The following is a 20,399-nucleotide window of genomic DNA, read 5'->3' as shown; positions in this document are numbered from 1 at the left end:
GGTACTGATCCCAGCTACACAAACCCTGTAAGTAAGGTCCACTATAGTCTTGGGACTCAGACACAGGAGCTTTCCATCTCTCCCTTTTCTTAACCTTGGTTTGAGGACTCTCTTCAAGAAAGTACATCTGTACACAAAAGTGCATGAGTGTGTAGTTTCGAGTCCGTCTCAGAGGTATTATGTGACCTTGTGGCCCTGAGAAATACTGATGATGGTCCCTCGTGCTAAATTGTGTCAGGGGAAAGTTCCATCAGACGCCAGCTCAAGGGAACTGGGGCATTGGTTTACAATTGGTTGAGATGAATGGACAAGGTTTTATATTTGACTTTTGCAGGTTGGAGTTGACTGCCTCATTGGGCAAGATACACAGGTTGGAGAAAAGTCATCCATTAAGCACTCAGTCATTGGTTCATCCTGTACCATAGGAGATAGAGTGACGATCAACAATTGCCTTCTCATGAACTCAGTCACCGTGGAGGAAGGGTATGTTTCCTCTTGTGCCCACTTAGGGCAAGGCCCCTGGTACCCCTGGGAGACTTCAGAGGCTATTAACAGCCTAGGAAAGGGCTCAGCTTGAGGAGGAGAAGAAAGAGAAAAAGATGAAGAGAGGAATAGTGCCTAGGCCCTTTAAGGTCATGGTTTTGGATCCATAATGAAATGGTCTCTGAAAGCATTTCCAGTGGCATTCTCACACTTGTGACAATTGTGGTCGAGGAAGAAACTGCCTTTTCTTGCTTTGGTATCCTACTTGATGGGATAGCCATGGTAGCGAGCCCACTGCCAGTGCTGAAATGTCATTGTACCAATATCGTTCCCTGATCTCAGTTTCTAGAGCATCCCTGAAGAAGGCAAAGGCCTAAGAGGACTGGATATATAAGCCATACACTGTTTTTGAGGGAGAGCTTCTCTGTTGCAAGTTAGAGACTTCCTCTACTTTGAGATCCCATAGTATCCTAAAATCTTGGTTTATGAACAACCTGAACTTGGAGTAAGAAAACACGAATGATGTTTAATAGGATTCTTCCTCTGTACAGACCTCAGGTTTTTCCTTGTATAAAAAGCAAGCGTAGGTGATAGAAGAGAGGAAGCATATTACCAAATCAGTGGTTTTCAGTCTTTTTAGGAAGGTTTTCAAACCTTTCTTAAGATAAATTTTATGTAGAAACTCAATATTTAAAACTGATAAAATCACAGAGGTTGAGAATACAGTGAGGGAGGGGCACTTGTCCTTCCTATAGGATTTAAAGCAGATCTATAAGACAGATTTTGAAAATCACCAGACTGGATCAGCTTGAGATTGATTCTAGAAAGGAGCTACATAGGGATAGAGCTATAGGTTAATCTTTTGCTCTTTAGGAAGAGTGACTGATGGAAGACAACAGACGGGATTGAGGGAGGAAATACCATAGTAAAAAACCAGGAAAGCTGGAGACCATAGAGATGTTGGCCACTAAAATCTGTCCTCCCCCAAGCCTACTACCTGGTTTGGCTTCCAGGACCCTGATAACAAGGCCTAAGGCCTTAAGTCAAGAGTTCAGAAGAATCTTCTCTGGCAAATCTGACAGCCCAAGAAGAAAACTCTAAATTTATTTACATCAGAGGTTTCTGTCAGCCCAGTCACATCATCCTATAGTGAATATTATGGATAACAGATTCCACTCATGTGGTTAGAGCTTCCAATTGGCTTTTTAGAATCCTCTCCTAAATATGAAGAGGTAATCAAAGATTACCAGAAATCTAAAGAAATCCTCTATCATGAAAGATATAGAACAAATCAAATAAATAGAAAAAAGCAATTTAGAAGACACAGACTCAGCAGGGAGAGAAAAATACTTTCAAAGAACCTGTCATTTCAAAGAACAGAAAAAGAACTACCAAAATTAAAAATATAATAACAAAAAGGGAAACCTCAGGAAGACAAAAAGGTAAAAAGATGGAACACAGGAAATATAAGAAAATGAGAGGATCTTTCCAGGCGTCCAACATCTGAATGGGAGTTCTGTAAAAAGAGTTGAGGAATTAGAGGAGGAAATTACTTAAGAAATAATACAAGAAAATATACCAGAACTAAAAAATATTAGTTTACAGAATGAAAAGACCTACTAAATGCTCATCACAATGGGTAAAAATTCACCCATACCATTTTAAAATTTCAGAATACTAGAGACAAAGCATGCTACAAACTTACAAAGAGAAAATAATAGGTCATATACAACTAATCGGGAACCAGAATGGCTTTGGGCTTATCAGTAGCAACAATAGAAACTAAAGGTAATAAAATAATGCCTTAAATTCTGAAGAAAAAATTAATTTCAACCTAGAAATTTGTACCCAAGCAAAGTGTGACAATAGAACAAAGACATTTTCAGTCTCGAAAACTTTTCTGAAAGATGTATTCCACCAAAATAAAGAATAAACTAAAAAGAGAGAAGAAACAGGAGATCCAACTTAGAAAAGGTTAAAAAAAAAAAAGTCCATAAGAAGATAGTGAAGGCAGATCCAAGGATGACAGCTATGCATGAAGCATAAAGGGAGTAGTTAGCCCAAAATGGAATCCAGGAAAGACTTATTTAGGAAGATGAAACTGATAAGATAACAGAGAAATATAAACATCTTGAAAGATGTAGACAACTGGCTAAAAGTTAGGATCAAACTAATAATAGAACACTAACAAAAACAAAACAATTATTAACTCTGTTTAAAAAGTTGTACAAGAAAAGAAAAAGTACTGTACTTTGTTCTGTGGCTTAATTGAGGAAATAGAATTTATGTAGTCATAATAAAGTAAACATGGACTGTAGACCAAAATTATACTTATAACTGTATTAAAAGGATGAAGGAGGGATAGGAAAAGAAAGAGGGAGCAGGGGGAGAAAGGAGAGGCCTATGTAGGGCACGTGAGCTCGAAGTACCTCTAGGACATCCAGGTGTGTGAAGGTATCTAGAAGCCAGCTTGATTAGAGATTAGGAGAAGAGGTCAAACCCAGAGACCTATGCCTGAATTATTGTGGTCTTTTCTAACTTATGTTCCTGTCTCCGTTTTTCTATCTCTTCCAGTTCCACCCTTCCACTGTCTGATCTCTATGGATTAGAGCATGAACTTTAGAGTCAGACTGCCAGAATAAATCCTGGATTTGTCACTTACTAGTCATTTAGGGAATTGGCTTTATCTTTTTGTGCCTGATTTTCTCACTATAAAATGGGGTAAAAACTGAGCTACCTCACAGGTTTATTGGGAGTACCAAATGAGTTAATAGACATAAAGCGCTTAGAACAGTGCTTGGCACATAGAATGTTAGCTGTTATTTTATCATCAACATTACTTGATCTCATTTCACAGAGGTGGCATGATGCCAGAGCCAGCATTGTCTTCCTAAAGGATATATCTGATCGTATCCCTGTTCTATTAAAAACTTTTGAAAATTCTCTATTATCTTTAGAATAATGTTTGAACTTCAAGGTTTCTCAAGACCTTGTCCTGGAATATTAGAGTGAGATGGGGCCTTAGAAGTCATCTGGCTCAACTCCTCCGTTTTCACAGATAAATTAATTGTGGCACTCCGGACCTTTTTCTCCTTGCACCTCTGCTACTCCGTGCCCCATCCTAGATTCCTGTGTGAAACTGACAGACCTCACCATTCTCTTGAAAACCAAAACAACACTTGCCTGGACCCATTTGATCACCTAGTTACAGGGAGGCTGATGAGACGGTTAACTTCATTCTCTGTCTCATCTAGCCTTAGACCTTCCAGGGAAGACAGTGCCCTAGCTTTCCCATTTGCTCTAATTAGCAACCTCTCCCTCCTTCCCTTCCTGTGGGTGGGCAGGCAAAGGAGCAGCTTTCTAGCGCCTCTTTAAAGACCAGTGTTAGTGTCCTGAAGTGACATGAAAAGACTAGGCGAGGAAACCAAGGCTCTGTAAGAAACTTCAGCTTGCATATATGCGAGAAGAAGGTCATAGAAAAGGCCTAATATTATACTCCAGAGTCAATTGCTGTTTTGGAGGAGATATAATCTTGGATGGCCTAATAAGGTTTCTAGCTGGGGAAATAATAAAGGTTTAGACAGTGCTGCTGCTATTTTTCCAACTAAAAAAGTTGAGGTAAAGCTGTAGCCACATGGGGCTAATGACTAGGAAGGCCATTAGGGATTACCCAACCCTGCAAATTAGCTCCTGGTGATAAGATCAGACATCCTGAATCCCATATGAACTCTTTCCCACTTCAGGTCATTTAGTTTTAATTACTGTATGATAAATTTGGGAAAGGTAATTAAATTTCAGTCAACTGAGACTTGATTACTTTGCTGCTTTTACATCTGGGCTGAATGGTAGACTAAAGAGCATGAATTTATCCAGAGAGAGAGTTTCTCATACTCTTGGCTTGCTTGTCTCTGCCAGAGGTGGTGAGCAGCTGAGGCTTTCTGGACAGTGGCTTTGACACCTGTGCAAGGTCCTCAAGGTTTGAGGGATGCTTAATGCGACCACCTTGGGGAGGGTGTAGGCAAGACCATGCAGAGAAGGCTCCTGCCTGTCTTTCTCATTGTCTGTCATTTTCAATATATATGACAGCTAATGCTTAGCAGTCCAAAATCTAGTGAAAACCTCATTGTTGAGACTTCAGTGTCAGTCTCGTGTTCTGCACCTTTGTCCCTCTAGTCCTGAGCAACACCACCTTTTGCATTTCCTCTTAGTCCAAACTGCAGTCTCAGGTAACACCTTCACATGCAGGCAGGCTGGGACACCAGGTTTTCCCATAGATCTTCCATGCTTTCTGTAGGCAGCACATGCAGCTCTCAGAGCCAAACAAAAGAATTCTGCTTCTCATTATTACCCTGACTGTCCTCTTCACCTACACTAAGCTGACTGCCCTCACCACTAGGTCCTTTACTTTTCCACTATCCTTTATTCCTGACATTCACTCTACTTGAATTGCCTCTCCCTAGAGATCCTTATCTGTAGAAATTCTGCCCATCTTTCAAGGACATAGTCCAACTCCTACATGCAACCTTCTGGAATTGTCCTAGCCATAAATTATTTCTCCTGCTTATTTGTTCCCTGTGTGCCTGTCACACTTGACTCATGGTGATGTGACATTTACTGCATTCTTTCTTTTTTCCGCAACTAGACTATAAATTCCTTGAATACAGAAATAGTTTTTATATGTATTTGTATTCCTTAACTCCTAATACTTTTTATATGCTAGATCCCTTTTAAGTATTTACTGAATGAAAAAACAGATTCCTGATTTAAACACCCCTACTCTAATTGGCTGAGTATCACGAGAGCCCTGTCTACTTCTAGAAAAAAAATCATGGAGTGAATTCTTCATTCTTTGAAACTCACCGAAATGAAAACAAACAAAACCAGAAAAGGAAGCTCCATCTATAATAAAACTAGATAACTGCCATTTACTCATACACAAACTAAAGAATAGTTGCCAGACAGTGAAATTTAGATCATATTGAAAGAGAACACAGAAATTCAACCGGCATAAGGAATAGGGGCATGGATGAACCAAAGCAGAAGTGGCAAATACCCCTTTTGCAAAATCTCAAGGCACAAAGAATTTTAAAAACCCTTGAGGCACATACATAGAAGGGAGAAAATCAGATTGGCCTCAGATGTTTCTATGACAACACTGAAGGTCAATAGAACAACATTTAGAAATTCTGGAGGGAAAACAAATGTGACTTAAGAATCTTATGGCTAGTCACCTTGTGATCGAAATACAAAATCATCAGAAATAGTTCAGGGCTCAGGAGATGTGTCACCTGTGAACCCTCGGGAAAACTCTAAAGGTCTGCTTTAGGCAAAGTCACTACTTCACGATATAGCCAAGTAAGAAATGAAACAAAATATTGACAAATGGATAGGTTAAGTATAAAAATGAACTCCCTTAGGGGAGGCTCCATCGTGTAGTGGTCAGCACGTCTGTTTTACACGCAGAAGATCCTGGGTTCGCGCCCCAGGTGGAGCCACGGACCATACCCCGGGTGCACCAGGCCCGGTGGCACACTGCGAGCGGAGCTGTAGGAGGAGACGCCCCGCCTTCAGTGATCCAGTTCCTAAGGGGAAATGGCAACATCCGTAGGGCAGGGGCAGAAGTCAGGGGAGGGAATTAAAGAGGGTGGAGGAAGGAATTTACTAAAAAAAAAAAAAAAAAAATGAACTTCCTTAAATGTAAAATTAATTAATCTGTGGTAGTTAGAGTTACAAAAGAGCATAATTGTTAAAACCATGTGTTAAGAGTTCAGTTCACACCCTTGAAAACACAAAATGATGAAACTTTGGGAAGATCCCCCAGACTTAAGGGGCTCCCTAGGACTTTTGGTTCGTTCTCTACCTTTGTACTATTTGAATTAAACCTATCTTCTTAGCTGGAAAAAAACCGCACCTTCACTCTTTAAGGTTGTTACACCTTTACTTTGATTCTCCCAAACCCTTCTTTTCCTTAGCCTCTGCTTAGGGAATATAGTTATAGATTTCTTAGGAGGGAGACATTTCTCGTCACGAAACCTTTATATAGTGAAGGGAGGCACATAGAACTAAAAAAGAGGAGATTTCAGCGTACTCCTCGGAGCCAGTACATTAGAGGACCCAAGAGCAAGAGTGACCAGAGACAGGAAGAAGGCGAGATAGTTCTTCAGCTGTTAAATCTCGTTACATGAATTAACATGGATAAATCTCACAGATAGGATGTTGAAAGGGGGAAAAGCAAGTTGCAGAAAGATCATAGTGAAATGGTAGTATTTATATAAATTTTAAAACATGCAAAGCAATACCTAATATTGTCTACCAATATATGTAGTAAAAAATGCTTAAGTACGGTAAATACCAGAGTCAAATAGCAGTAACCTCCTGTGGGAAAAGAGGGGAAGCGTGATCACAGAAAAAGGCACAGCAGGTTGTGTTGTTTGTTTCTTGAGCTTTTTGGTGGGTACACAGGTATTCTTTATATTCTCTAGACTCTTGTGTGTCTGAAATATTTCATTAAAAATAATACATGGTGGTTCATCTAGAGTAACACCTGGATGAGTAACCCTTGGGCTAAGGTTAGAAGGCTCTGGCATCTGGGGAGATACAGATGTCTCAGCCATAATCTTTGGGCTGAAGTAGTGACTTTGCCTAAAGCAGACCTTTAGTCACATGCCTAGAAAAGCTACATGTATCTCCAGGTCCATACACTTTTCTCCCCCAAGGTTCAAGTAAATTTAGAAAGCCTGCCAACTAATCCCTGGAGAAGAACCTACGTGTCCTTGGAGTTACTGAGACATTAGATTTATGTGACTTCCCTTTAAAACTAAAGAAAGTCCTAACTGAAGCCAAAAGAGGAACAAGATTTTAGAGGCTTTATTGCCTCTCAGGTCAGGGCTTCTTTCTCATGTCACATGCCACAACATGGTATGGCACGGTGCACCTGGCCAAGCAGCGGTAGACCTCTGTGTTTTCTCCTGGCCTCTTCTCTACTGAAGCATTAAGGTTTCCAGGGTAATTTCCCCAGGCCTACAACTTAGTTTAAAATTTCACCCCACCAAGGAGAAACAAGAACCAAAACCCCATTAATCTTAGCCATCTCTGAGCAGCTTCTTAGAGAACATAGCCAGGCATTAGCACCGCAGAGTCCTTAGTACCAAGCTGAGAGTTAAAACTAGGATGTAAAACCCATAGTTCTGGCACTGGGCTCAGTTCTTTCCTTGAGTTACATAGGAAGTCACCTCCCCTCTCACTTTAAGCACTAAGCAGAAAAGGCAAAGTTATTACTGTGAATTGGCAAGCTGGAGGGAGATTGTTTAATCTAGTTGTATCTGTCCTTCCCCTCTAGCATGAGCAAACACACACACTTCCAATAAAATCTTAGAGTTTCTTTCTGGGAAGGGGGAAAGCTATATTGACTTGAAATTTTTCTGAAGTATCTCAGCTTACTAATAGAGGTGACTCGTGACTGCAGCAGTGATAATGGGGAACAATTGAAGAAACTAGTGGTAGAAAAGAGCTTCACACTAACTAAGCATTTTGTCAGGTGTTCATGTCAAAGCCTTCCACAGATCCACTGACCAAGAGCCTCAGGAGAGCTCCCAGCTTCCCATCAATCAACCCACTTTTTTCTTATCACATCTTCAGACTCTACCATGGTGGTTTATATATCTCAGAGGGCATTACACACAAACTAGATAAGACAGTAATATGGGAGTTTCTGAAGATGTCAGATCTGTTAAACATGAGGGGAACCCAGGCTATCCATAGCTGTGGAAATCCGACTGCAGTCCTTCCAGCCCCTTCCATTTATATCCCAGATTCCAAAATAGCCAGTTAGTAGTCTCTAATTATGACTGCTTGAGTTTCTTTGGCTCTTTTTTGTCCACTGACTATGGTTACCCCTTCCAAGCTCCAGAGGATGCATTCTCAGGCTCTTCAAACTGCTGAGCAGGAAGCATCCCCCCACTCCCATCTTGGAAAAAGAAATTAAACTTTTCAGTGACAAACTAGTAGGCAACTGCTGCTCCTGCTCTGTTCCTGGAGCCTATGTATCTGAGGCTTTCTATATTTCCTTACTATTCTTTTTAGGAAAGTTTTCCCCAAGGAGCAGGAACCACTCTAAATGCTGACTGGACTGCTTTGCCTAATGCAGAGGGCAAGTTGGAAAGTTCTGGAAGGTCCCTTACTGCCCACCCTCTGTATCCTGAGTTCGAGCCAACAAACAAACTAGTAGTCTGCCTGTCTCTAGTCCACACCACAGAGTTGCTGTGGCCTTGGCCTTTTGCTGCTTTCTGACAGGCTTTAACCTTCTAAAAGAATAGAGATAAAAGACTCTGGAATGCCATAAAGTGCTAGGGGTTTTTTTTTATTTTTTTATTTACTAAAGTTTTAGTATTTGAGAGAATCTTTAACAGCCTGTACACTGAAAGTTTCAGTCCTTGGAATGTCCTCTCCACTCCCCATGCCTCCTAGGTTGCTTGAGGATTTTTTTTTAATTGGTGTTTTGTTTTGTTTTGTTTTGTTTTGTTTTGTTTTGTTTTGTTTTGTTTTGTTTTGTTTTGTTTTGTTTTGTTTTTTGTTTTGTTTTGTTAAATGGATGCTCATACCCTTCCTACTTACCTCTTTCTCCCTACCAGCCCCTGACTCTTTAGAGTACTGAATATTCCCTTGTTAGGACAGAGCCCTCTTGGCTCAGAAAAACAACTTGGCAGTTCTAAGCTTCCTCCAGTCTTCTCTTCACTTAATTTTTTGTACAGCATTATGGTTAAATGTGTGGATTCTAGAGTTGGGCAGGCCAAGATTTTAATCTGCTGCCTGACAGTTACATGATTTCCAGTAAATGGTTTATCTTCTCTAAATCTGTTACCTTATCTGCAAAATGTGGCTATTTTTACTGAATCATAGATAAAAACGATACTCACAACCATCTAGGAAGCTTTTTTTTTTTTCCTAATTAAATACATAAGGCCCCTTATCCTAGACCTACCAAAAATATTGATGGGGGCCAAGACATTGAGGGTGTTTTTTGTTGTTGTTTTTTACTCCACCCAAGTGATTTTTTTTTTATGAAATACCTAGATTTGTAAGTCACTCCTATAATGTACATAGAATATTTAGCACAGTACCTGACAAAGAGTAAGTATGCAATAAATGCTAGTGAAGATTGTCAGATGATGTTTCCTCCCACTGACCAGGTTTCAGGGGCTAAGAAGATGTTCTTTAAACACATTTAAATGCTAGTAGCCAGTGGTAATACTTTTGAGAGTATGGCTTTAGGATCTGGAGTAGTCTTTTATGTGGCATGGAGCTAGTTTAAAAAGCATCCTCTTTTTCCTAAACAGGTATGGTTTTAATTAAGCAGAGTCTGTGGTGATAGCTACGGGGCACCCGCTATTTCCATAGCTGATCTAGAAAGATTCATGGGGTCTGAGCCTCAAATGAAATTTGGGATATATTCTCAGATGAGAGGCAGGAGGGATGGATCAGCCCAAAGAACCAGTGCTAACTTCTACCCCTAAGAGAAGAGATTGGATGGAATTTAGGTCTGGGATGCCTAAAGAACTGAAGTCAGAGTGTCTGCTCTTTTCAGACCTTAGGGGAAGATCACTGTGAGCATATCTGAACTCTGGCCTACTCTAAAGCCAGGTCTGCCCATGGCCCAGGTGAGCCATTCTGTATTCTATTGATAACTTCAGGCATGTAGCCATTAACTGGACTGACTGGCTGTTCCTAGTCTGTGGAAGAGTCAGAACTCCCAGCCTATTGTGGAGACGAGGATGATGATGAAAGCTGTGGGCACTCCCTAACTTAGCTACTGTGTTACAGAAGCAACATCCAGGGCTGCGTAATCTGCAACAACGCTGTGATCGAGAAGGGAGCAGACATTAAAGACTGCCTAATTGGAAATGGCCAGAGGATTGAAGCCAAAGGTAAACCAAAACCCAAATTACAATCGCAGATGCCACATATCACACTAGCACAGATAATGCTCTGTGCTGTTGAGGACGAGGAAACAAGCACATGCATACACCGCAGGAGAGAACAAACTGACAAAGCCATCCTTGCAAGGGGAATGACATCATTGACAGATTTTTAAACTGTGACTTAACAGTTCCATTTTTAGGAATTTATCTTACAGGTAAGCTCATAGATGTATGCAGCCTTACTATCAAAAAATTTAAAACATATCAAAAAGATCTAATGGCCCTGATTGGCGCCAGTACTTTACAAGGACTCTTGGACATAAGAGAAGGGCCAGCGATCCAACAAAGGCTTGGGAACTAGCTCTGGCCTCCTGAAGTCCTTGAGCACCTCATCTGAGCTGATATTTAAGCGAGATAGTCTCATAGATTCCTGGCCTAGAAGAAGGTTAGTGGCTTCTTCAGAAGCCATTCATTCAGAGCCATTCTCAACTGTCTAGAGGTGATGCTGTCAGCTCTGCTGTTGGCTGGCTCTGCTGTATCTCTGTCAAAAACTTATGAAGTGCTTGAGAGACATAAAAATATGTCAGGGTTTCCTTGCTGGGCTGGGCAAATTTGAATGGTCGATAATTTGGCTGGATATTTTTAGGCAAAAAGTAGACCAAGTTTAAGAATAACAAGAATGGCTAATTCCTTTTGAGGTTATTCCTAAACCTAAAATTGGGTGGGGTAGTGGAGTTGCTGAAGGAGTAAGCCCCACCCATTCTGGGATGGTGGAAACCACATCATTTCCCTCTTCCCAATAAACAAAGGCCTTCTTGACTGTTTTCCTCCTTCCCCTTTTAAAAGTTGCATACCTCCCTTTTGAGTTTTCGAATCAAACAGACCTGGATCCAAATCTCAGCTGTGTGACTCACTGGATGTGCACCAGGTTAAATTTTTAATCTCTAGGCTTCAAATTTTCAAAACTAGAAAAACTGAGACAATAATACCTATCTTGAAGGATTGCTATGAGAATTAAATATAATTAAATGTTGTGAGGAGTACACACAACTCCTGGAGCATACCAAGGGACTCAGAGTTCTGTGTATCCCCCATTCTTTTGTGCCTCTCCTTGCCTTTGCACATGCTCCCTCTCTCTCCCTGCAATTCCTGTCTTAAAGACTCTGCCTAAGTGTTTTCTCCTCTGTAGAACCTTCCCTGACTCTTCCCATGACTCCCTAGAGCCAAACTGAGCATTCCTTCCTCCTCTGCACCCCTGAACTTTGTCAACACCTTTAGTGAAGTACATTCACAAGTTATATCAATTATACATGAATCTGCCTTCCCTACTAGACTGAGATCTTCAAGGACAAGGACTGACTTATTCCAATGTATACCTCTAGCTCTCAGAGCAGGTCCTGGTTTATAGTAGATGCTAGGGGAGAGGAGTGGGGGTAGGAGGCGAATGAATGTATTTTGGATCCATAAAACATATTTTGGGGGATTTCAGGGAAGAAAGTTAGAGTTTCAAAAAAGGCATGTGTGAGATGGTTGCAATTATCACAAAATCACTCTTTGCATTTTTTCAAAACTTAGGTTAATAAAAGAACCACATGCAACATCAATACCTGAATTGGGGAGATGTAGCCCTGGCCTGAAACATCCTTCATCTTATTCCTACACTTAAGACTAGATGCAACTCTGTAGCTCACTGCCTTTCTTCTCACATGTCAAGCATTTTTTTCCTCTACATGTGAGAGTTGTCATTTCCTTTTGTTGTTTTTAAAAGAGTTTAGAGTCCACGGGCATTTTTGAATAAGTGAACTTTATTTGCCACCACCCTAGAGGTCCCTCCTTTCTTAGATGCTGGAACCTGGAACTTCACAGTTTCGGCTTCCTCTCCCCATTTCCAACAAAGTAATAGTGTTCCTTCCTTTTATTTTGTAAGGACCCCTATTCATTCTGTGTGCAGAATGTATGATGGAGCTGACTGCCAGAGACTGAGGGCTTGAGGCCTGGCATCTCCCATCAGGGAGCCCAGGGCTAGGCTAGCCAAACCCCTACGATGTCATGGGCTTCACTGAGCTTTTTGGCTCTAACTAACACTATGTGCCCATTTTTTTTAGCAAGGAGACCCCTTAATGGTCCTCCTAAAGGAGAGGTGGCCAAGGAATTTTTCTGGACTGTAAACCAGAGAACCCCAACACTTTCTGCTCTGTCTCATATGCTTAAAGACCAGTGCGTCCAGCACAGTAGTCAGTGCCTTCCCGCCACAGGCCTCCTGGCCAGTCAGTTGTTCCCAATGTCACTTTTGTTTGAAGCTGAGCCATATGGAGAAAGGAAATTCATAGTGATCAGTGCAGCACCAAAGACATGTTACTGTGGATGACCCAGAGAAACTTCTACACCTCAGGTCCTCACCAGCAGAGAGCTCAGTAGGTGATAAAATCCCTAGTTAGTCTTCCTCACGTGGAGGGATTTCAAGGGAAAATATTCATCCTCAGAAGTAATGTTGTCATTTGCATACCACAGAGTCACCACATCCATAGCAGTCTTTTACCCCAAAAATGTGACTCTCATAACCCAGCGTAGACCTCTCTGCCCCCATAGCACTACCAGGGAACAAGCCATTTTCTAACTGTTCCAGCTTTTCTTGCCATACCCCAGCATGCTCAGTTGACAAAAATCCCATTAGCCAAGTTTGACCTCTTACCCAAGCCAGTAGAAAAGCCATAGCCAACAAAGTCAAAACCTGGGAGACGCTCATTAAACACTTTGTCTTGATGCAGGACAGCGCAAATTCCCCTGAGTAGGGGAGAACTCAAGGCCTACACCGAGAGAGAGGTTCTTGGCGGAGCGTAAGAAAGAATTCAAACACACGCCAAAGTTAGAGTCAAGAGGAAAGTTTATTAGAGAAGGGGTAATGCTCCATAGACAGAGTATGGTCTCCTCTCAGAGGCAGAGAGGAGGACCTAAGAGAGACTCAGAAGGACAGAGACAATCGAGACGGGGACAGTGAGAGAGACAGAATAAATGCTCTGAGAGAGACTGAGAAAACGACACTGAGAAGACCCGAATGCAGGGAATTCAGTGTATGTATCATTCTTTACTTCCTGGGTGTTACAGTTCAAAGACTGTATTTACCCATTTTCCTTTGATATAAACATACAGTGAGGAAAGATAAGAGTAGATAGCAAGAAAAGGTAAGAATATGTAGTGTGAAAGGCCTGCTGCCAGTTCCCAGTCTTCGATCCATAGGGAATGAAATGATTTTATTTCGTGTAGGGCGCCACTTAAAGACTCTGTTTCTCTTGTTTTCCCTTCACAGTGTGGGGAGTGGGCGGTGAGCAATCCCAGCAGAAATCTTCCTTTGTTCCGCAGGTTTCCTCATGGTCTGGCTACAGGGCTGATCAACATGTTACAGTCTCTCAATATAGCTTGAGCTAACATTTTAGTTTTCTTACCTCCTTTCCAGATTAACCTGAGTGTCTTATCACGGTCAGTGAGAAACTTGGATCTTTTCTCTTTGACCACAGTGATTGGTCCTTTGGCCATGAAAGTAGACATGATGGGCACATAGGTCAAGTCCTGGCCAGCAGGAAGCCTTCCTAGCTTCTCAGCAGGGCAGCTTCTTTATATGACTTGTTATTCCCTTCTGTCCCATTGTTTTTCCCCAGTTGACCATCCTCCCTTATACTCTTTTCCCTTTAAGATCTTCCCCAACCTGATTCCAGCCCAGAACTTTTCCAGTGTGTTTATCGGAGCCTGCTTTTAACACTAGCCAGGCAGAACTAGTACTTCTAGTTGCTCCTCTCCAGGTTTCCCCCACCTTACTGAATTTTCATGAAAGCGCATCTACCCCCAAAATGCCAGATATAGTCTCTTTCCCCTTAAGTCTTCTCTCCTCAGTGAGTCTTCTCCCAACCACACGCCAAGAGCAGACCAGAGGGCAGGCCAGAGAAGGCTCAGGTGTTTATTCAGAGGCTGGCAGAGCTGAAGAAAGTGAAGTCTGCCCCAGCGAGGCACATCATTAACCCCTCTGGTCTGGAACACTGAGGGCCAAGAAGAATGTTAGTTGGAACTGGGACTGTCTTAAGAACAGTCCAGTGTCCCTGGAGACTAGAAAGAGACTGGATGAAGGAAGAGCAAATGTCAGACTCCAGATGTGAGAAGCTGAGGCTGACTCAAGGCTGCAGAGGGATAGAGAGTAAAAAAGAGCTTTTGGAGGGGCCCTGTGAAGCAAGCTGGAGAAGCATTTCCTTTGTTCTTTTCTGGTCAGTCTTATCTTAAGGGTGGAGCCTGATTGACAGTCACAATCCAGACCAGCCCCAGCCCTAGGGAATTTGGCTGCCGGAGCACTGTCTGGACCTTCTCCCCACTCTTCTCACTAAAGGAGGCAGATGGCTATGAAGTATAAAAAGGCACACCTCCCAGAGCTTAAGTACACAACCAGACCCAGCCCCATTCTGTAACTTCTGTTTAATATTTATCAAAGCACTATGCTGGGCTCTTTACATTTACTGTCTGTCTTATTAAATCCCCACAACTTTGTACGGAAACTAAACCCCCAAGATGTGAAACAAGTTTCTCAAAGTCAAATTAGAATTCAAGTCAATGCTCAGAAGCTCTTTCCCTTCCTCCATTGTCACTGTTTCTTCCTTTTTCCCATTTTTTTTTTTTTTTCTCACATGAGATTGCCTCTGTCCAGTGTGGTGCCATAATAGCAAATTTTGTGAAAAGCCTAGACCTAGGTTTCTCTGTCCACTGGATCCTCAAGCACCATTGCTCTAATGTACCAGATTTGTTAATTATATTCTCTTTGACAAAGAAATTGGAAGCCTTCCCTTCAATTCGTGCTTCTTCTACATCTGTATTCTCACATAACCTCCAAAACACATGCACATTCAACAGTTACTGCCTACTGTATTCTAGGCTGTGGTAGGGTAGGTGTGAAGGGTGAATAAAACTTGCCTCTTGCTATCCAGCAGCTCACAGTCTAGTATAGAGAGACAAGTGAGTAAAAAAGTAAAGTTTTACAAGTATCATGGTAGAACACTGTCAGGGTTAATTAAGGTCATAAAAGAAAAATTGGTCAGCTTTTGGCACAAGGGTCAGGAAAATCTTAAAGGAAAGAATTAAGGCTACATCTTGAAATTTGTGACTGTTTACCAAGTGTACAAAAAGGAAGGACCTTTCAAACAAAGAGGAACCATGTAAGCAAGCACCTAAAGGCAAAAAAAAATCCAATGCGTTAGAAATTGCACATTATTTGTAAAATCTAGAATATAGGGCGCAAGGGGGATGTAGCAAGAAACAAAGCTGGAAAGGTGGATAGAACAGAAAACAAGTCTGAAATCTCAAGGTCTCTAAAGCTTAGGTGAGAAACTCCCTTTCTAGCTGCACAGCAGGAAGCTCAAGCTGTGGGCCATATGAGCACAGCGAACATCTCTCCCTGTCACACTTGGTCCCATCATTAAGGATCTTCATTTTGCTGCACCAAAGCCATCTGAGGCTGAACTAGAGCCTCAAGAAAGCCAAAGTTCTGCCTCACCTATTAGGGTCACACTCAAGCTGCCAAGTGTGGCAAGAAAGGTGTTGGGCCTTTAGAAGCCATGAGAAGCTAGCCCAGAAAATCCATTTTCAGGCAACTGATCACCCTTTCAGGCTGAGCCAATAGAAGACTGGAAAACTCTCCTGTTTCCTAGGCAAGTAGACAGAATACCCCTGGATCCCCCTAACCCAGACCACTGGTTCCCTGTCTCCTTTCTATAGCTCTTATCCCTTAGATGCTGACCCTCTTCTTACTTTTCACTGCATTATTGGTCAGCTTCCAGGGCACTCTCCGAAATATATTGAGGGTTCACAGTACTCCTCTTCCCTCGCTCTTTTTTTTCCAAACATCTTGGGCAACTTAAACATATTCATCAATGAACCATCCACCCTTCTCAGTTTCATAATTTCCTGAACTTCTCTACTCTACCAACCTTCACCTCCTTTCAACCTCAGCTCTCCACTTACAGAACCATACCCTATCCTTGTCATTCCAAAATCTCTGAAATCTTCCATGCACTAGTAGCTGTGCTGACACTGGGCTACAGTGAAGTAGAGGAGAATGATATAATGATGTACATATGTATTAGGTAGAGTGTTTTCACAAAGCAGGAAATGGACATTTGGGAAGGGAAGTCATCACATAGTGGAAGTGCTTGATTAGGGCATTTAGGGTTAGAGTGTGATGCGGGGAGAAAGGCACATGGCAACAGCATGTGCTGAGGTCTAGAGCTATAAAATAGTATGGCTTATAGGTACAAATGGAGAATGGGGGAAGATGAAGCTGAAGAAGTAGGCAAAGGTCAGGCTGTGGGTTTGGACTTTATGAAAATAATAATGGCCACTATTCATCAAGCACTCAGTGATTCTTTAACTCATCGAATCCCCACGCAACCTTTTATAGTTGGTGGTTTGGTGGTATTCAGTGGTCCATGTTACAAATGAGGCATCTCCCTTTTTCCTTTGGTATCTCCATTTAACCATTTAGTCTCATTTCTTCTCACTCTTCTACCCTATTCCCTATCCTCTGGCTACACCACAGTATTTCATGTTCCCTTTCCATACATCTTTTTGTTTTTGTTCTAATACCCTGGAATGCCTCCCCTTTGATACACTGCCTGAAAAAAAAACTCTGTCCATACCGTAAGACCCAGATCCAGTTCTCCTCCTATGTGAAGTCTCCCGAGAGCCAGGTGTATGGAGGCAGTCCCCTCCTGCTGTTGTGGGAAGTTGCTGTCTCTCCTATAGTCTGTTTGGCAAGTTGTATTCCTAAGAGCTTCTCAAAAGCAGGGCCACATAGGAGAAGAATAAATATTTATGAACACAGAATTAGAAGTATTTGGGTTTGAAATGACATCTTTTGCTGACAGTTTTTAAACAACCTTTTCTTTTCTTTTGTAGCCAAACGAGTGAACGAAGTAATCGTGGGGAATGACCAGCTCATGGAGATCTGAGTTCTGAGCAAGTCAGACACCTTCCTCTTGGCCCCAAGAACTACAGATGTTGTGTGTGCCACCTGTTTGACTCTGTATTTATTTCCCAATAAATAAGGACTCCCAAAGGCATGCTGGAGACTTATGGAGTAGTGCCAGGCTCTACATCGGAGGGGCTCCAGGGATACACAGTGTGTGTTCATGAGTCATGTGGCAAAGACCATCAAGAACCTGTGTGTAGGACCAGATAGGACACAGTGGCCTAGCTCTCGTGGACCAAGGTTACCAGGCAGGGGTAGCAGCTGTCCAGTGGTAAAGCTCCTAGGAGGTCTACCCAGCCTCATCCATAAAAGCATCTCCCACCTGAAAGAATCTGGAAATACTTCAGTCCCTGACCCTAATCCAGCTGTCTAGACCCATAGGCCTAGCTGCTGGCAGTGTCCCCTCTGCACATAGTGCTCCCTCTACAGCTGCCAATTTGGGCAGACTGGCCCCTGAGCCTCAGCCCAGAACTTATTGCTCTGCTCCCATACCTACCACATAGATTCCCATCCCCTGCCACACCCACTAGCCTCTGCCATTCACTCTCTACCCTCCCAGACTCTAACCAATTTTTCCAGCTCAACTATTGTCCCTTGGAGACTCTTAAAGCAAGCAGAAGGCAGCCCCTGCCTAGCCAGCAAGCCTATCCCCACCAGTTTTAGTGGAAGCACGAGCAATAAAATAAAGCCATGGTCTGAGAAGCCAGACCCCTTCCTACCTCCCCTTAGTGAGATCTGTCTAACCTGGTAAGGAAGAGCCAGGAAACTACATCATGGTTAGAAATTCTTTCTGACTCTTCTCCAGCTGCACTCCTTTATAGCCCAATTATACAAACTCTCCTGCTTCAGATAATTGAGAAGTGAGATTTCCACACTCACAGGTCTTCTGGAGTCCTCTCCACCTTGCCTTCACCGCCCCCGCCTCCGAACACTCCATACACTCCGCTCTTGCCTCTCCCTGACTGCTTTTACAACCTGCAGGTGTTTGGTGGAAGATAAAAGGGGTTCCTGGGGTGAGATTTTACCTCCTAGAATTAACTAAGGTTTCTCTTGATGTGCTCACCATGGGTGGCAGTAATTATAAAAAATGATTTGAAATACCGGTTTCTACATTACTTCAGAAATCTAAAGTCTCTCAGGTTCATGTGAGTAATCTTGCATGAATCTTAGTGTTGTTCTCATGAACTCATGAGAGACTGACTAGATGAACATTCCTGCCCTGGGAGCTCTCCACCTCCACCAGCCCTCTTGGGAGCTCCAGAGCTCCACATTCTTCCCACTGATCAGGACAAGGTTCCTGAAACTTTGCCCTAATCTTACAGGAGCTAAAATGGCCCAGCAGAAGTGACCGAAACCAATAGGACTACCACAGAGGTGGGAATAAAGAGCTGTGGTGGTGCCAAAATGGTCCCTTTTGGAACTGAAATTAAATTTGTGCAACCCAACTAATGATGGAGACCGTTCTGGCCTAGGTAGAAGAAGACCTGCCCTCTGTAATGTTCGACTTCGGCCAAATCACTGCCGCTCCTCTGTCCCCCAGTTTCCCCATCTGCAAACTGGGAAAGTTGGACTGGGTAACTTTTAAAGGCCCTTCCTATTCTCACATTTTGTCACGTCTCTCAGGATTTTCTGGCCCTTGGGGTCTGGGTAGCCCAAAAGGCCAGAAGACTACAGAAAGGGGGTGGAGCTGGGTCAGTCTGGAAGGAGAGTGGGGCAGGGGAGGAGAAGGCACTGATGAAACTGCCCCAGAGCCTTGCCATAGCCTCCCTCTTCCTGATCTTCTCCCACTGAGCCCTTGGAATCTCTGATAGTAAGTAGAAGAGAAACCCCTCTGGCCTTCCCTTGACAGCCCAAGAGCAGCCCCCATTCCAAGGAAACAGACAAGCGCTGGAGAAGGCAGAAAAGGCAGGGATTCCCCAGGGAAAGGCCTTGCTGAGTTCAAGTCCCAGCTCAGGATACTGCTGCTATTGTCTCCAACAACTCCAGGACTGGCTGGGTGCCCAAGATGCTTTGATTCCTCTTCTCTCTATTTGCCAGAAGGCAGGGACAGTTTTTGTTTCTTTTTGGCAGCAGCTACAGAGGGTTTGCGTATGTCTGAAATAGAGTGCACAACTGAATGCCCACCGACCAGCCACAGAAGCCAGAAGAGCCAGGCAGGCAAGAGTAGATGGGATCTGCCCTGCCTCTCCCAGTGGCTCCATGAGAGAAGTGGAGGAGAGGAGAAAGGGGGCCATTAATACCAAATCAGGGAGGACTTTGGGGAGGTGTTGAGGAACAGGGTTCTGGGAGCTTGTCAAGTCAGGCAAAATTTGATAGCTACTACTCTAGGAACCCCTCCTCCACTAACACCTCACACCTGTCCACTGGCAAGAGCTCCCTGCTCCTGTAAAGGGTCTGTCAAGGTTGCCCTCCAAGCTTATTCCCAAGGCGAGAGGCTAAACTTCCCAGTCCTGCACATTACTCTTCTTACCCCGTTCCCATCCACAGTGGAGAAAGGGGTGCATTGTCTTTAGCCAGAGCCCCAAGAGCAATCAAGGGGCCTACACAGTCTAGTTTAGAAGCTATTTATACAGAGAATTGCAGAAAGTATACTTTATTAAGCGCCATCCCTACCCCTAAGGAGGTACATAAGCCAGGCTTTGGAATGCTGCTTTCTAAATAGTTAAATGTGTCTGAGGAAGGGGGAGACGGTGTGGGAAGGACCACCCAGACAGAAGTTCTAAAAAGCTCAGCTCAGATGGAGCTGCCTGAGGGAAAGAGGCTGGGTAGAAGAACACATTCTACTGGAGCCTAGGATGACCTGTCCTCAACCTGAACTGTCCGCCACCACCCAGAAAGATTGCATCATGAGCTTTTCTGCCATGGATAAATGGGGAGATTCTGCTTTAATTTTTAGCCTCTCTCCTTCCCTTACCCTCAAGGTAAAAGGCATTATCTGATTTCTGGTTGCAGTTTCTGCCACTAAAGACTTGAGAGGTGCCATTGGCCTAAAACTG

At 43.0% G+C, this 20,399-nt stretch overlaps 1 protein-coding gene across 2 annotated transcripts in view; it reads left to right on the top strand.

Annotated features, from left to right (window-relative positions):
* EIF2B3 (eukaryotic translation initiation factor 2B subunit gamma) overlaps window positions 1-17,494 on the top strand; it is a 90,205-nt gene extending 72,711 nt beyond the window's left edge. The window contains exons 10-12 of one of the 2 annotated variants that reach the window (XM_016123496.2): window positions 335-483; window positions 10,303-10,406; window positions 17,331-17,494. In XM_016123496.2, the coding sequence (XP_015978982.1) occupies window positions 335-483; window positions 10,303-10,406; window positions 17,331-17,383 (306 nt within the window). In that variant the 3' untranslated portion in view covers window positions 17,384-17,494. The remainder of the gene's footprint in view (window positions 1-334; window positions 484-10,302; window positions 10,407-17,330) is intronic. The other variant, XM_036233216.1, reaches the window with a different exon arrangement.
* The last annotated feature ends 2,905 nt before the right edge of the window (window positions 17,495-20,399 follow it).

This window comes from Rousettus aegyptiacus, unplaced genomic scaffold (assembly GCF_014176215.1).
Source record: "Rousettus aegyptiacus isolate mRouAeg1 unplaced genomic scaffold, mRouAeg1.p scaffold_m13_p_1, whole genome shotgun sequence".
Classification (NCBI taxonomy): domain Eukaryota; kingdom Metazoa; phylum Chordata; class Mammalia; order Chiroptera; family Pteropodidae; genus Rousettus; species Rousettus aegyptiacus.
Note: the sequence above shows the minus strand (reverse complement) of the source record. Positions and strands in the feature narration are given on the sequence as shown.